Raw genomic sequence first — 17,042 nt, 5'->3', positions numbered from 1 at the left:
TTAGCTAGCCGCTAGCACAAAGGTCTGGGCATCCTGCCCTTAAGTAGGCTGTAGGATATCAACGAAAATGATTTCGACTCTTTATGGATTTCCCTCAACAGACCTTGAGTCGAGTTGGAGTGTGCACGCCAGGCAGTGACCCTCCGCCAGCCTCCTCCTTAGAAGGCCAGGTCGGCGCCACCCTCTCATCATCCTTGCTCAGCGGGCACTGATTCTGTGTTTATGAAGGTGTCTGGGTGTTGGTTAGTGTGTGCCAGCGTGAGTCTGCTAGTGTCTCTTTGGGTGTGTACGTGTGTGGTTGAGTATTTGTTGGTGAATATTTTTGTGTACCCAGGTTACCTACAGATCTGGAAAGGATCAGTGGACAAAAGCAGAGGATGCAGCAATGGTCACATTGTAGGAACACAATAATCATGCAATTTATTGATTAATTAACTGATTCATTGGGAACACGACTGTGTCAGTGGTTTTCAACCTTGAGCCTGCATCAGCATCGAGAGGGCTTGTGCTGGGTCCCACTCCAGAGTTTCTGACTCAGCAGGTCAGGGGTGGGGTCCAGAAATTTGCATTTCGAACACGTTCCCAGGTGAAGCTGGTGGTGCTGGCCACACTTTGAGAAGCACTGGGCTACTTGAAGGATAGAGTGAATTACTGATTGTGGGTGACAGAGGTGTGCCTGCGCAGAGGCAAAAGGTCTGGTTTCCTGAGGCTGACGTGGGGGGCGGTGGAGACAGAGGGTGAGGCACAGAGAGGGCTGGTCTCCAAGATCCTCTGCAGGGCACAGCTTCCTCTGGTCTCCCGAGAGGTACCTCCCACTCTTGGGCTGTGTCCACGCAGACTCACAGCCGGGAGTGAGATGGTGGGACAGCGAGCCAGCGCCTCCAGCTGCTAGGCCAGCCCCCGAGGCAGGGTGTCCCCAGGGCAGGCAAGGCCAGACCACGGCAGCCCAAAGGTGCAGCCCATGGCGTTTCCCACCCACTCCAGTGGACAGACCCAGTCGACCTTTGAAGTCTGGGACAGAATGGTCCCCCATTCCCACCAGGCAGGGAGCTGGGCCCTAAGACTGAATGAGATAAAGAGTGAGACCCAGAGCACGGACTCGGGGTGGAGGAAGGGGTCACAGCACCATTTGTTGTCCAAAAAAAGTACACACACCTGAGGGCTGCTCCCCAAATAGGGAAAAATAAGAACAAAATATGGACTCTTTGGAACTAAGAAAAGGAAAAAATGGGGAGGAAAGTCTCTCTCTTCCCTGGGATGTCACACAGAAGCCCAGGGGCCTGCTTCCAGCCCTAGCTCCTCCGCCATGCTGATGTGGGCCAGCTGCTTGCCAAAGAAGTACGAGAGGGCAGGAGGCTGCAAGGCCCAAAGCTCAGCTCCAGAGCCGCCCTGGATGCCCTCTCCTCTCCTCAGGCTGAGGCGGAGGGAGGATTGCAGCCACCACGCCCTGGCATCTCGTGCCACTGCCAGCTCTGGGCGCCAGCCTCCCAGGAGCAGGGAAGGGGTCTGGGCTCAGCAATGGCAGAGAGCCCTCGTGAGCCCATGGACCTCAAGTGTCCTGGAGGAGAGGGGCAGGAGGATTCGTGGAGGGGGAGAGCCTTGGAGTGTCTACCTGAGTAAAGGGAAGATCTGGGATCTGTGGGATTTACAAAAAAAATAGTATTTAAAAAATTTTTAAGTTGAAAAGTATAAAAACAAAATGAAAATTGCCCCAATCTGCAAGGGAAAATGAACTACTCAATAAATACAGCCCGTGAGCGGATGGGGTAGGCGTGAGTACAGAGCTGGAGCCCGGCGCTAGCGCGGCCGGTAGCAATAGACGCCATACTTGCGGCTATGTGGGTCTGGGAAACCGAAGCTTCGGACCCCAGGCTCCAGGGACCCACAGTTGCGACGTGGGTGAGCCACAGGGTAGCGGGCACTGCCATCTGCCAGCCAACCAGCGTCGCAACGGTCCAGGCCGTGGAACTTCCAGGCGGCAAAGAGCTGGCCCACCTTGGCGATCTGGGCACCATCTTCCTGGCAGGCCTCCTTTGCCTCTGCCAGTGTCAGCTTCTCAGGGTGTTCCAGGTAGTACACCTGCCCTGTGGGATGTGGGGCGTGAGAGCTGGGCAGTGGAGTGGGCAGCCAGAGAAGACAACAGGGCCTGGAGCAATGCCAGCCCATCCAGACCCCACCAACCAGCCCCCAAAGACCTGACAGCTCTCTGAGCCTAGGGAGATGCCAGGCTGTGGGCATCTGCAGTGGATACTGTTGGGGGATAACTTCCCAGTCCTCATCCCCTCTCTGAGAGTGCCCTCCTACCTGCCATGGGGCTGGGGTTCCTCCAGTCATATCGGTACTCCACCCCAGCCTTCCCTAATTGCACCCTGGGTTGGTGCCCCACCTCTGCTGGACCAATCAGAGTCTCTCAGTCACTCAGACATTTACTGAGCACCTACTATGTGCCAGGCACTTTTTCAATTTGTTTTTATTCATTTATCTTCCCATGAAATGAGCTCCTCTGTGAGGACAGACTGTGTTTTATTTGTCTATGATGACCAGTGCCTAGCCTTGGCCCCAGCACATAGTGGGCACTCAGGAAATGTTTGATGAATGACTAAACCAATGATGGGTGTGAAGCAACAGCAGCAAAGCACTCAAAACTCAGCTGGGGGACTTCCCTGGTGGTCCAGTGGTTAAGACTCCACACTCCCAATGCAGGGGGCATGGGTTCAATCCCTGGTTGGGGAGCTAAGATCCCGCATGCTGCAAGGCGCGGCCAAAATAAATAAATAAAATAAAGAGCATCCCTAATGAACACAGGAAACTTAAAACAAAACAAAACAAAACAAAACAAAAACCTCAGCTGGACATGGCTTCAACATGTACAGGTGCTCCAGACCTCCAGGTGAAGGTGCCAGCAGGGTGGGCAGAGAGGTCTGAAAGCTCCCCAGACGCTGCCCTTCCACCCGCAGGCCTGTGCTCAGCCATTCCACTCACCCCTGAGGGCAGCAGCAAAGCAGAACACATCATAGCGGTGCAGGCGGCGGTGGCGTGGGCCGTAGCTGCGCACGCCAGGTGCCAGGCCCAGGCCACCGCAGGGGTGTCGGGCCTGCGTGATGGGGTACTGCACAGAGGCGTCCTGCAGCCAGCCTGCGTTGCACCAGTCCAGGCCTTCCTCCCAGGCCCGGAACAGCTGCTCAAAGGAGGCCACCACCGCGTCCTGTTCCTCGCAGGCCCACTGGGCCTCGTGGAAGTTGAACTGGTAGCGCCCTTGGGGGTGCTGGTAAGGGAAGACCACACCTGGGGAGGGAGGAAAAAGCAGCTTGAATGGATGGGCTGGGCCCAGCTGATTGGAGACCCAAATCTACTGGGACAGACGCTCCCCTCAACACACACACACACACACACACACACACACACGCGCGCGCGCGTGCGCGCGTGCGTGCACACAATCCCTCAGAAAAACTCTGTAAACCTGTCATCTCCTGTCCAATATCCAAATCTGAGGCAGAACCTACATCTGCTTTACATCTCCCTCCCAGAGCTAGACTGGCACACAGCAGTACTCAGAAAACTATTAGCTTGTTAAGGTAATGAATTAATCAGCTAACTAATATCCCCAACTACAGAATGAGACTAAGGCCTAATTCACAGGGCTGTTGCAAGAACCCCAGGGCTATGGTCTCGATGTGTTCCCCCAAATTCAGATGTTTAAATCCTAATGCCCAATGTGTTGGTATTAGGAGGTGGGGTCTTTGGGAGGTGATTAGGTCAGGAGGGCGGAGTCCTCATGAATGGGGTTAGTGCCCTTTTAAAAGAGACTCCAGAGACCACCCCCCACCCCCAGCCCCTTCCACCGTGTGAGGATACAGCGAGAAGTCTGCAGTCTAGCAGAGGGCCCTCACTTGACCATGCTGGCACTCTGATCTGGGACTTCCAGCCTCCAGAACTACGAGAAATGAATTGCTGCTGTTGTTTATGTCGCCCACACTGCGGTATTTTATTACAGCAGCCTGAGCCAAGACACCAGTGAGGAGGTACTGCCATCTACAGGAGAGGGTGCACTGTTGGGCTCTGGCTCTCCCTGTCGCTAGCTGAGACCTCATCATCTACATTAACACTAACATTAATGTGGAAGCTTCTTAGGAGAATACAAGTTTCTACGTGGGACAGACGGATTCAGGGGAAGAGGAGGGATGGTAAAAGGTCTTTATAAAGGGGAGGCTCAAGGTCAGGGAGGTCCTGGGCAGGGGGCTTCCCTTTCTGGTGCCAGAGGCTTATAGGTACCATAGGCTCCCTCAAAAGTCACCATTCATGTTTGAAACTTTACTACAATAAAAAAATTTTTAAACACCCTAGATCCAGTCTCTACCAAGTCAGATGAAACCTTAAGGAGAGGCGGTATCCCTAGTGCCTGGGACTGGCATTGTTTAGAAGCAGGGCCTAGAGTCCTTAGAATCTCCTTCCTGTGGCCAGGGGCCTGGGAACATCTGGGCCCCACACCCCCAATATCACCTGGGGCAGGAAGCCAGGCCCCTGGGCAGAGCCAGGTTGAGGGGGCAGAGAGGCCCCTGGGCCTCGACAATCAGCGCACAACCTCCATGTGTGTTTGCAGGGGGCTTATTTCATGCCTGGTTCCGTCCCAAATTCCCAGCCCTTCCAGCCGCAGGAACACGGTGAGAGTTCCCTGTTTCTCTAGGCTGCTTCTGTGGTCCCCAGACAAACGGCTCTCACAGGCTCCCTCCCATCCCCCACCATCCCCAACGTCATAGGCCACCTCTGGGCCACCATCTAAGCCACGTGGACTGGGGATGCAGCTGCTGATGGCAAAGATCTGCACTGACTGATAGGCCCTTGACTCACATTTATCCTCATCTCCTCGAAAGAGGTAAAGGAGGAACTGCCCTCGTTCTTCATTTTACACGTGAGGGGACTGCAGCTCTGGGGGTGAAGCACTGACCCAGGGTACCACAGCTGGGATGGGATGGACATGGAGTCAGGTCACCCTTCTCTACATACCCCCCAGCTGCCTCCCTAACAGGTAGGAGATATATGAGGACACACAGTCCCATCCGAGAGACAGAGAAGGTAGGAGTCATGTAGAGATCACAACAGGGACCCATACGTAAGATCTAGTGTGTAGAGTTTGGCTGGCTTGCACAGCACTGGTTTGCTTTTTTTTTTAAGTTAGATTTCACATAAAAATATAAGCTTCTCTTTTCAAATCAGAAAACCTGGCTGCACTAGGCCCGCTTCTGATGTGGCATCATCAGCTGGGCCTGAATAGAGCAGCTCCTTTCGGATGGGATGAGGGCTCAGGAGTGCACCCCAGTCCCCACCACTCCCTATCACTCACCCTGGGCTGCCTCATTTGCTTGTGTTGCCTGCCAACCCTGCTTGAATCTCAGCTCTGTCTCCATCAGCTGTGTGCCCCGCTCTTGTCCCCCTCTCTCTGAACAGGATGTGAGCAAGAGGGAGTAGAGAGTAGTGGATTCTGGAGCCTAACTGCCTGAGGCCAAACCCCTACTCGGCCATTTATGAGCTGTGTGACCTTAGGTAAGTGACTTGACCTCTCTGGGCCTCAATTTTTTCAGCTGTACAATGGGGGTGAGAATAAGAGCAGCTTCCTCCTGAGGTTGTTCTGAGGATTAAATGTTTATCTGCCAAAAGCACAGAGGTTTGGATGCTTTCTCAGAGCCCTCTCCCTGTAGCTCCCAGGACCCAGCCCCCATTGGGGTCTCACCCCGCAGCTCCAGCTCCACCAGGCCACTTTCATCCTCCAGCCCATCAATGACCTCGCAGCGGTAGCGCCCATAGTCCTCCAGCCTCAGGTCCCGGATCTCCAGTGACACTTCACGCTCCCTCTCCTGCCACAGATGCACCCGGCCTCGGTAGTCTCCGAAGGCGCGGTGCCTCAGCCCAATAGCCACCAGCACGTCCTGCTCCGGGGCCCCATTCTCTGACAGTTTCCACCATTTGATGCGTACGGGCCGAGGAGAGACCAGGGCCGGCTCGTAGTGGTAGCGGCAGGGCAGGGTCACGTTGGCCCCACGGTAGGAGAACAGGATCTCCTCAGGCGTCTCTACCACCAGCTTCACTCCATTGAAGATGCCTGGGGGGAGAGGCAGGTGCAGATGGGGACCTGCTGCAGCACGTCTGTACCCCTGCAAAGGCCAACCCCACCCTCACTCCCAGCTCCCGCCAGGCCCAGGGTTCTAGATTACAAGAATGGCCGCAGTGCTGCACCCCTCCCTGTATCCACACGCTCTGCAACACAGCTTTACATCTCCTTCCATCAGGAGGTGACTCTATGCACCGCCCCCTGCCACCTTGAATCCTTGCTGGCCCTGCCACTTGCTTTGACCAAATGAATGTGGTGGAAGTGACTGTTCTGTGGTGCTTGCTCTGAGCCGAGGCTCCAGGAGGCCCTGCTGAGGCTACTCTTTCTCCCGGAACCTTGCCAACCACCATCAGAACAAGACTGTGCTCACCTGCTAGGTGAGAACACGCAGAGAGCAGAGACAAGCCATCCCAGCTGAGGCCATCCTAGACCAACCAGCCCCCAGCTGATCTGCCTGCCAACCGCAGGCACGATCAATTAAGTGAGCACAGCCAAGACTGAAGAGATGGAGCCCAGCCCAAAATGCTGACCAAAATGGAATCATGAGCAAAATACATGGCTGTCTTAAGCCACTAGGTTTGTTAGGTATAAGAAGCAAACTGGGGGACTTCCCTGGTGGTCCAGCGGTAAAGAATCCTCCTTCCAATGCCGGAGACACCGGTTCGATCCCTGGTCGGGGAACTAAGATCCCACATGCCGCAGGGCAACTAAGCCCGCGCACCACAGCTACAGAGCCCACGCGCTCTGGAGCCCACGTGCCACAACTAGAGAGAAAAAACCCGCACACCACAACTAGAGAGAAGCCTGTGCACTGCAAGGAAGATCCCACGTGCCACAACTAAGACCCGACGCAGCCAAAAATAAAAAAAGATAAAATAGAAAATATTTTTTTTAAAAAAAGAAGCAAACTGGTGTAGCAGGCAGCAAGAGCACCCCCAGATGGGTGGGTGGCTGGGACTCTAATCCCCCTGAGTCTCCTTCCCTAACACACTGGCCACAGGAGACCACAGCCTGCCCCTCACTCTCTGTCCACTGTCCACCACGACTCTTCCCAAACACCCGGAAACACAGGTGAGATGAGGCCAGGACTTCTAGAGATTATAGTCAGGGCTCAGGGGGACAAACAAACACAGAGCCTCCCGTGCACCACAAGAACCAGGTTTATGGGCTAAGGCTGGCCCATCTCTAACTTGAGCCCCTCTATAGGGGCCTCATGGTCTTAGGATCTTGGGTCTGGACTTGAGACCTTGGAGGTACACAGGGTGGGGGCAGGGGGTAGCCTCGGGGGTAAGCAGGAGACAGACAGGGAGGCTCCCTGCAGAGGAGCTCATGCTGAAAAACAGCTACACCTAACAAGGCCTCGCCTATGTCAGGGTTTCTGTGAGAATCATACGAGGTAACATATGTAAGGCACCTAGAAGCATGCCTGACACACAGTAGGTGTGTAAAACCACTGATAAAAAGTCACCTGCCCAAAGCCACGTAGCCAGTAAGTGGCAAAATTGAGATTCAGACTCACATCTCCCTAACCCCGAACCCCCTTTCCACTGGGGAGACCTGGGGAGGTGATGTTTAAGCAGAATCTTGGAAAATTCGGCAGGACTTTGGGGAAAGTCTAAAAAGCAAAAATGACTGTCCTACAGTGCACTTGGCTCCACATCTGAGGGGCCAGCAAACACGGAGTAACAGAACCACACCTCTTCTGCTCATCTTAGAAACGAGGCTGGACCCTGCACAGCTGGGAGAGGGGCTGCTGGCTTCATACCCTCGCCCCTGTCCCAACCTGGAACCTGCACATCACAGCAGGGGCCGGGACAGGTCTTCGTCACCTGGCCGAGCCAGAAGTCGACCCAGGAGGCCACCCACCTTCGCCGTGGCCCTTGCCCGGGTTCCAGCCGTGGGGACTATTGGAGTAGTAGAAGCCGTTGTAGAAGGGCAGGCCCGAGACACAGCACAGCGGGAGGAGCAGGCCCAGGGCCGGCAGGCCCATGACGTCATGCACGTGGCAGCGCCCAGGCGTCGGGGAAGGCTGGGGGCTGGGGCAAACTGGGAAGAGGAGAAAAACAAGCCAGTGAGAGAAGCCCTGAGGCGGGGGTCCAGGGACCCCTGGGTTCCAGCACCCACTCATTCACTCGATCAACAGGAAATTGTAGAGCATCTTCTGTGTGCCAGGCACCCTTCTCGAGGCCAAGGAGACAGTGGTGATGAGCTAGACAAGGTCCCTGCTCTAAGGGGACTGCACCCTGCAGGCAAGATGGGCAACAAGCAAGCCAACAAGTCCTAAACAGGAGTTAGGAGGCAGCAAAAAGACCATGGAGAAAATTAAGCAGGATGATATGACAGTATCACCGTTTTTCAAACAACGGGATTGAATTGGAAAAGTTGTGAGCAGCATTTTTTAATGACATCCAAGAGACTAGACTAGACTAGAAAACATCAGGTGGCATTCATGGTTAGTGAAGATGAGTCCTGCACTGCAGAGCTTTTGTTTCAGTCCAGAAACATCTGTGGGGATGAGGTGGGGAGGGGGGGTCACAGTGTGAAATTATTTCTTATCTTGGGTCAAGGTAAAAAAAAAAATTTAATACCATGCTAGAGTGCTTCTGGGGGGCTATTCCAAGTTCAGTGGACATGCAAATAAAATAGGCAGCTGGCCCATGGGCTGTAGTTTGTTGATTCTACTTTTTTGTATTGCATCAAAATATTATATCTTTTTAAATTTTATTTTATTTTTGGCTGCGTTGGGCCTTTGTTGTTGCACACAGGCTTTCTCTAGTTGCAGCGAGCGGGGGCTACTCTTGGTTGCAATGTGCAGGCTTCTCATTGCGGTGGCTTCTCTTGTTGCGGAGCACAGGCCCTAGGCGCGCGGGCTTCAGTAGTTGTGACTCGTGGGCTCTAGAGCGCAGGCTCAGTAGTTGTGGCGCACGGACTGAGTTGCTCCGCGGCACGTGGGATCTTCCCGGACCAGGGCTCGAACTCATGTCCCCTGCATTGGCAGGCAGATTCTTAACCACTGCACCACCAGAGAAGTCCCAAAATATTATATCTTGATTATTGAGGGTTTTTTGCACACACACTCCCCTCCCTTAAATTTGCACATGAAGCTAGTGCCTCACTCACCTCCCCCCATCCCTGCCCTGCTCATTGCCATTTACTGAGTACTCTCACCGATTAAAAGGCCAGGTGATACCTTGGGGGAGCTCAGTCCAGGAAAGGGGCAGAGTCACAGGCAGGAGATATCGTGTGGTGAGTACAAAGATAAGGTACAGAAAACTAGACTTGAAGACACAGGAGGTAGCCAGGTGGAAAAGGACAGCAGGGTTTGCCCAGGAGGGGGCGCAGCAAGTGCAAAGGTTCAGAGGCCAGAGAGCACGTGGAGGGCTGGGGTGTGTTGCCAGTTGTCCATGTGTGCGCCCCCCCCCCAACTCCCTGGTCCATCTCTGCTCTTTTCTACCCTGCACTGATCACTCCTCCCAGGCCCCCAGGCCCTCTGGCTTCCAGCTAGATTCAGCCAACAGGAGGCACACACAGGAGATGGGCAGGAGGGGAGAGAGGTTGTGTCTCTGCAGTACCCGTGTCCCGTCAGGATCACAACTCCGCTCTCATGGCTCTGTAACACTCTTTCCTCCCCTTTCCCCCCGAGGCCACGGGGGGCACCGACTGCCATTGCTTGTCTCTGCACCCCGACTCCCTAGTTTGTTGCCTTTGCTCTCCTCTCTGAATGTCATCGCATCATTAGAATCTCTTTATGGAAACATCTAGGGTGAATTCTGCTTCCTGCCAAGGCGCTGGCTGATATAGGGGAAAGGAGGGGAGAGGGCACGGAAGGACCAGAGTCTACATGCCTTTGTGTGTCAGACCCAGCAGCCTGTCCTTTGTCCCCAAAGCCCTAGGGTGCCAGTAATGGCTTTAAGCAGGGGAGCCACAGGATCAGACCTACATCTTAGAAACATCCCTCTGGGGGCTGAGTGGAAAGTAGGGCAGCAAGACCTGAGTTGACAGCAGGCATTTGGAAGTATGACTGTGATTATCATGCAGCAACATGGAAAGTGCTTAGGGTATCATTTAGAATAGACAAGGGAGAACATAGACTTGCCACTCTGCTACGATTGTAAGTGTGTGGCCCTAAGAATGGCTGTGAACAGGAACCAGAAGGGGAGGGAGCAGCAAAAGGAGAGAAAGGGAGAGGAAGGGAGGGAGGAAAAAGAAAAGAAATGCATTGGCCTGTAAGGGTGGTGGGATTGTGGGGGAAACATTCTTGTTTCCAGAACAGTTAGGAGCTCTTGCTGGAGAGGAAGGAATGGATGTGAAGGAAGTTGAGGGGTAGAATTCACTGTTCCCTTAGGCCTCTTTGCAGAGAGCCCAAGGCCCAGACTTGCCCTCTGTGCCTTGCACAACAGGAGGACACTGTGAGCCTTGCTTCTTGTCCAAGAGGAATCCCCAGGTGACACCCACAAAGCCTCTTGGTGACTTGGATCTGGGCAGCCTAAGCACAAACAACCTAATAGAGAAGTTTGGACCCCTGGTAATGCACTTTTCTGTTATATGTATGCTGTGCAGTTAATATGCCCCCAGTTAATATGCTTGTGAGCAAAAATAATACATGCCACATGCAGGTCTTACACTGAAAACGATCTGGGATACCTTTCCTTGGTATTCTTTCCCCCAACCTGTTGGCAGCCAGAGTAGCCACCTTAGACTCAGAGATGGAAACCACAGGCTTAATGACAGAGCCACCCCACCAGCCCTGGACCTCCCCCACCTACACTGTGTCATGAGAGAGAAAGAAAGTCCTATTGTATTTAAGCCACCACATTTGAGTCTCTTCATGAACGTAGCTTAGCCACACTTGGCCTAAGAAATAACTCCACAGGGCTGCTATGATCAGCATAAAAATATTAACAGCTGACTTTAATGAGCACTTACTATCTCACTTAATTCTCACCACAACCTCTAGAGGTGGGACCTATTGGTATCCCCATTTTACAGATGGGAAAATCAAGGCACAGAAAGATTAAATAATCTGCCCAGGGTCATCCAGCTAGGAAGCAGCAAAGCCAGGATTTGAACGCACTCCAGCTCCAAAGCCTGGAACCACAATATCAAACTAGGGAAAGTGACATGTATAAAGCACATAGTCCAGTGCCTGGCACAGATCAGGTCCTCGTAGGAGTTAGTTTCCTTTCCCTTCCTTAGGTTTCCATGTTTAGAATGCAGAGAAAAGTGGAATGAGGTTGGAGAGGCTGGATGTCCCAGGGTCCGCCCTGTCCCTGGGCACCCAGAGCCTCCTGGAGCAGAGAGGCTCCCCAGCCTCCGCCTGCAACGTTTCCAGCCTCTTTCCAGCACCTCATCTAGTACAGATGCTCCCCAGTGAGAAACGGCTTCCCCAGGATGAGCAAATGCAGGCATTTCTGCCACAAAGTGATTTTCGTCTGCCTGGGGGGAAAATGTGTATTTTTGTAAAATCACGCATTAAAAAATAACAAGGTTAGGGGAAAAATAAGTTTGGGGCAAACTACTCAAAACATATGCAACTTTATAACCAGAGCACTAACAAAAACAAGAGCAATCCTAAAAAAACAAAACAAAACAAAACACCAGCATCGTTAACACTCCACTGACACTGGCACCCACGTCCCATCAATCAGTCCTTTGCAGACTTCACGCACCACTGGGGCAAGTGCTTCTTCCTTCAACATGTAGGTCCTTGGGGGCATTGGATTCCAATTTTGGTAAATTCCAATGGATTTACCAAAATTAAAAATCTGACACAGGGTGAAGTCACCTTCTTCAATGTTCTGTTTTGTTTTGTTTTGTTTTGTTTTAACACAGAGGAAATGTCTTTGCAACTTCTTCAGCTGGTTCCAACTTTTATCAGAAAACTTTATGCTAAGTTCTGTTAAGCAGCTAAACCAGCTGTACAAGCATTCCTCCCTCACCAAATCTATTGCATCCTTGAGGTGGGATGGCAAGAGTTTGGATATTAAGAATTTGGGGGATCCAGATAGGGAGGGATGCTGTGTTATTCAAATCTATTTGGTTTCTGTGTTGGACAGTGAATAGCAAGCATTTGGATAGTGAGGGACATCTGTATTAAAGAAAGGCACTTTCTGCAGGACTGGCAGCATTTATCTTAAGGGATTCATACATTGCTAAGGTTTTCTCTTTAATTGTGAGAACTCTTGTTTCAGTCACTCCAATACATTAGCGAGCTGGAAAAAAATCACCACCAGACCAATGCGATTTCACCGACGTTGTTCCCCCAGGGTTCTTACCACCCATGGATGAGGTAATTCACAGTTCAGAAACATGAGCTGAGGCAGAACAAACCGTTGCACCTTCTGGTGTCTCCAGAACCAGAGTTCTGCCCTCCAGAACCGCAGAGCGTAAGTCTCTGAGGCACCCTTTCCCAGCCTCAGAGACCCCAGCACACACTCACAACCTTGAGCCTGGGCACCACACTTTCTCCCTGGCTTTTAAAGGGCTTCCACATCCAACAGCTCCCTTGATCCTCCCAAGAGCTCCCCACCCCCACCTGATCAGCAAGGAGAATTTCATTCTCCCCAGTTAATCCACAAGTGAATTAAGTGAACAGAGACACCGAGGCATGAAGCAACTGTCTAAAGGTGACACGGCCTGGAGGTGGTAGAGGCAGGACTCTGTTGAACTCTTTTTAGCCAATCTCCATAACAATCTGTCATACTTAAGGGCTGCCTTCTACTTGTCAACACACTTTCATGAACATCATTGCTTATAGGCCTCACAATGTCAGAATTATTACCCCCATTGTACAGACCAGGAAACTGAGGTTCTGAAATGTTAGGCTGCTTGGCTAAGGTTACCCAGGTAATAGATGAAGGAGCTGGGACTTGATCGCATTCACTCAACAGATATTTATCATGCATTTACCATGTGCCAGGCATGGTTCTAGGCACTGGGGTTACAAACCAGGGGTCCTTGTGGGGTTTACACTCTAGTGAGGGAGACGGACAATAAACACCATGTGGGATAATGTGATGTGAATGAACATGTGGCACGTGATAGAAGAGGATGAAGCAGGGGGGTGGGGGGGTCCTGTCAACAGGATGGGTCAGGAAGGCCTCCCTGAGAAGGGGATGGGCAGTGAAGGCACGAGCTTTGAAAATCCCAGGGAAAAGTTTTGCAGGAAGAGGGAACAGCAAGGGCAAAAGCCTATGGCAGGAGCAGCTTGAAGGCCAGTAAGGTGGGAGCCCAGAGACAGAGAAAGGGAGGGTAGCAGGAAATGAGGTCCAAGTAGCAGTCACAGGCCCTAGGCTGTAGCCCTGAAGGGAAGTTACGGAAGAGTTTTCCACAGAGGAGTGTCATGAATCTGATTTACATTCTAAAAGGATCATTCTGGCTATCTTTGTACCTCAGTCAAGTGCATGTCCTCATCCTGGCTCTTCCTTTCCAGCTACAAACAGCCCTAGTTCTCTCCATTACTTCTCTGGTCTGAGCACCCACCTTGGTTTACTCCCTGGCTTATTAACATAGCTGCAAATGGAGAGGTGTGATCTGGTTAACATCCCTCTGGGATGTCAACCCAGCAGTCAAGCAACCTTAGAATAGGTGGGGGGGATGCCAGGAAAAACAAAATGAGTCTGAAGAAAAGATCAGCCTGTGTCCAGGAGCTACAACCCTCCTTAGGAGTAGTGACCCTGGGCAAGTCATTTGACTCATCTGAACAGAAGTCTCCTTGTCTCCAGAGAATACTAACAGAATACTAACAGGCTCAGGGGCTGAGCACAAGGACCACCCTGGATGTCAAGGCTAAAACACAGAACAGAGTCCTGGGTGTGAATCAGGGGTGGCAACTGCTGCCTAGTTGCTGCCCTGCCCCAGGCCAATCCCCAATCACAACGACCAAGGGGAGCGATGGACGGCCTCTGCTCCCTGAGGCTAGCTACCCTGCCATCAGCCCCTCAGGACCACCACAGAGATGTCACCAGCTGGAAGGTCCATGTTCAAGTCCAGCCCTTGGCAGTGAGTGGCTCCAGCTGATTTGGGGCACCCAGACTTGGGCACACAGGTCTGGGCCCAGCATTAGGGCTGGACACACCTGCATCCTGCTGTGTGACCTTGGGCAAGTTACTCAACCTCTCTGGGCCTCCACTTCCTCCCCTGTAAAAAATAATAATAGTAGCACCTCCCTATGGGTCTGTGGTGAGAATTATAAAGATGAATTTTGTTCAGCCCCTGACACACAGCAGGTGCTCAACAAATAGTAGCTAATACATATTGGTGGAAGACACAGTGACAGGCTTCAGGCTCTAGAATCAGATTGGCCACCTGGAATCAGTTCTGGCTCCACCCACTTACTAACAGTCTGTCACTGGGCAAGTCACGGAGCCTCAGTTTCCTCATCTGTAAAGTGGTAGTCAACAATAATACCAACCAGAAAAGCTTTTTGTGAAGATTAAGGAAGAGGAGGGCTACTGAGCACTTTGAAAACTGCCTGGAGGGGGCAAGCACTCAAAAAATATTAGCTATGATTACTACTGTTAACAGTTTACAAAGTGAGTCTCACAAGATTTCAGTAGGTTGTTCTCTCTCATTGTCTAGAAGAAAAGCAGCCACTGTTGGGGAAACTGAGGCCAAGGGAGGTGAAGACCCAAGGTTTTATCTTTGGAAAACAGGTTAGAGAAAACTCAGGTCTCCTGACGGCCCATCCCCTTGCTTTTCCTAGCACCACTTGCCTTGGGACCCCTCCACACACCCGAATAAGCTGAACACTGACTTGGAAGGAAAATGGAGCTCCACCGGACCACCCCGACTACACAGCTGGGGAGTACAGGTCTCCCAGACACCAGCAGAGAGCAGCATTGCCCTCCAGGTCTCCAGCAGACCCGGCTCCCCGAGAGGAATTTGACTTCGGTGCCCCCTGTTTGGGCAAGGCTTACAAGGGCCTTTGAAACCTGCGGTTCCCGGAAAGTGGAAGCTGGAGGTGTTTCCTACCAGCATTCCCAGCCCATTGGCCCATGCAAGGCCGCGGGAAAGGGGCCAGGGCGCCTGTCAATCACCTCCCCCCCCACCCCCCCGTTGCAGAGGGCACTCCGGAGGTCGGCGCTGGACGCCAAGGTCCAGACCGGGTCACAGGCTGCTGGAGGCCACCCAGCGAGCTGGTGACAGAGCTGGGTCCAAGTGCCCGGAGCTGTTTCCTTCCTGGCTGCTCAAAAGCCCTAAATTCCTCCCTTAGCGATCCCATCTCCCACCCAGGGCTCTACCCTCCGCCCTCCCTGCCCCTCTGCTGTCCCTAAGACAGAAACCCCAGTGAACCCGGGCCTGAAACCGACGGGCATCCATTGTGTTTGCCCTGGGATGGCCAGAGCAGGCCGGCAGAGGCCGAGAGGCGCAGGTCCGCCTGCCCGCTGCCTCACGAGTTGTCCCCAGCCCCTGCCAGGGTTCCCGCGGTCCCCGGAAGCACTGGACAGATGCCCCGGGGCAGAGCCTGGCGGGCGTTGCGCTGTGCTGGAGGCTGCAGGACCGCGGCAGGACGAGACAGGAAGGGACCCGGTGGCTCCCGGTGGGAAAGAGGGGACCCGAGTAGTGGTCTCGGAGGCCACTGGTTTCCCTCGGCATTTGCCTCCTCGCGAACAAGGGTCTATGCACAAGGGTCCCAGGCAAGTCAGCCCGCGCCCCGCGCTGCTCTCAACCCACTGGGGCCGGAGGAGCAGCCCCACCGGCTCTGTCGATCACAAACCAGCTCCGCTCTGGCCCCACGGTGCCCAGCTCACTCCTCCGGCCGGTTCCCCAACCCTGCCCCGGGAGGCGTGGGGCCTGCAGGAGACCCAAAGCGGGAAAGGAGGAACCGGCCCACAGGGGGCCCCAGGAGCCCGGCGACCTCTGATCCACGTACCGTCCCCAGGCGGCTCCTCGACGGCTCGAGCGCTCCAGGCTGCGGGCTGACAGGGTCCGAGGAAGCAGGCGGATTTCGGTATCTTGAATGGCCAGAAAGGAAGCGGCAGCGGACAAATCCCCGCGCTCCCGCCGGGCCAGCCCCTTAAAGGAACACACGCCCCTTTCCCTCCCTCGGGCTGGGCCCAAAGGGAGGAGGTGCTACAGACTTGGGCTGTCTCCAGACTCGGCTGGAAACCACCCAACCCGCAGAGCTGCTGGCCGCGCTGTGAAGGGAGAATCCAGGAGTTGAGGCTGTCACATCTGGGGGAAGGAAGTCGGGGAGGATGGAAGCGGAGCGTTTGTAGAGGGAGGGTCTCATTAGAACGCTCCGGTTTACCAAAAGCATTGGGACTAAGCAGGTGGAGCCCCTCTCCACACTGCAGGTGGACTATGGCTGCCCCCCACCTTCAGGAGAGGGAGGGGTGAGCGTTCTGTATACCCGCCTTTCCCCCTATAGAAGGCAAGGGGGCGCTGACATCCCTCCTGCCTCTGAGTTTGACCGTCAGGAAATCACCAGTCAGCCTCTTAACTCAGTGTCAGGCACAGGGATGCTGCCCCTAGTAGGTGGGGCTTGAATGAGCCCTGGGAGGAGGGGGAGCACAGGATGGGGGATGGTGATCCCAGCAGCCCACAGGGGCGGTCAGAAGCCTTTCTGACTGGTCCTCCAACAGCGGTGACCCTACCTTAGAATCCTGACATCTGTCAGCACAGCCATCAAGCAGCCACCTCCCAGGATGCCTCTGTTTGGACAGGGTGTTTTCTTTCCCCTCCAGACAAACAGGAGGCCTGGCCTGGACAGCCCCTTTGTTTCCTCAGCAGCAAAGCCTAAGGAGGTCCTTCAGCCTTGGCTAAGTGGTCACTGAACCCAGAGCCTCTTCCTAAATACACCTTGACAGCGTGTGTGTGTGTGTGTGTGTATGTGTGTGTGTGCATGCGCACGCACGCATTACATACCCACAGCCAGGAGCAATTCAGAGCACAAAGAGCTATGGTGGACAAGGCTAAATTGCACAAAGTGAAT

The 17,042-nt window shown here is 53.6% G+C and overlaps 1 protein-coding gene across 1 annotated transcript; it reads right to left on the bottom strand.

Annotated features, from left to right (window-relative positions):
- Positions 1-389: 389 nt before the first annotated feature.
- HAPLN3 (hyaluronan and proteoglycan link protein 3) lies at positions 390-16,108 on the bottom strand. Its single transcript, XM_082619822.1, has 5 exons — positions 15,981-16,108; positions 7,973-8,152; positions 5,729-6,097; positions 2,983-3,285; positions 390-2,084 (listed from the first exon to the last, which is right to left on the bottom strand). Exons 2-5 carry the CDS (start codon positions 8,094-8,096, stop codon positions 1,798-1,800), a joined length of 1,083 nt encoding a protein of 360 aa, XP_082475948.1. The 5' UTR covers positions 8,097-8,152; positions 15,981-16,108; the 3' UTR covers positions 390-1,797.
- Positions 16,109-17,042: the final 934 nt, after the last annotated feature.

Source organism: Mesoplodon mirus, assembly GCF_964341445.2.
Source record: "Mesoplodon mirus genome assembly, chromosome: 4".
NCBI lineage: Eukaryota > Metazoa > Chordata > Mammalia > Artiodactyla > Ziphiidae > Mesoplodon > Mesoplodon mirus.
Note: the sequence above shows the minus strand (reverse complement) of the source record. Positions and strands in the feature narration are given on the sequence as shown.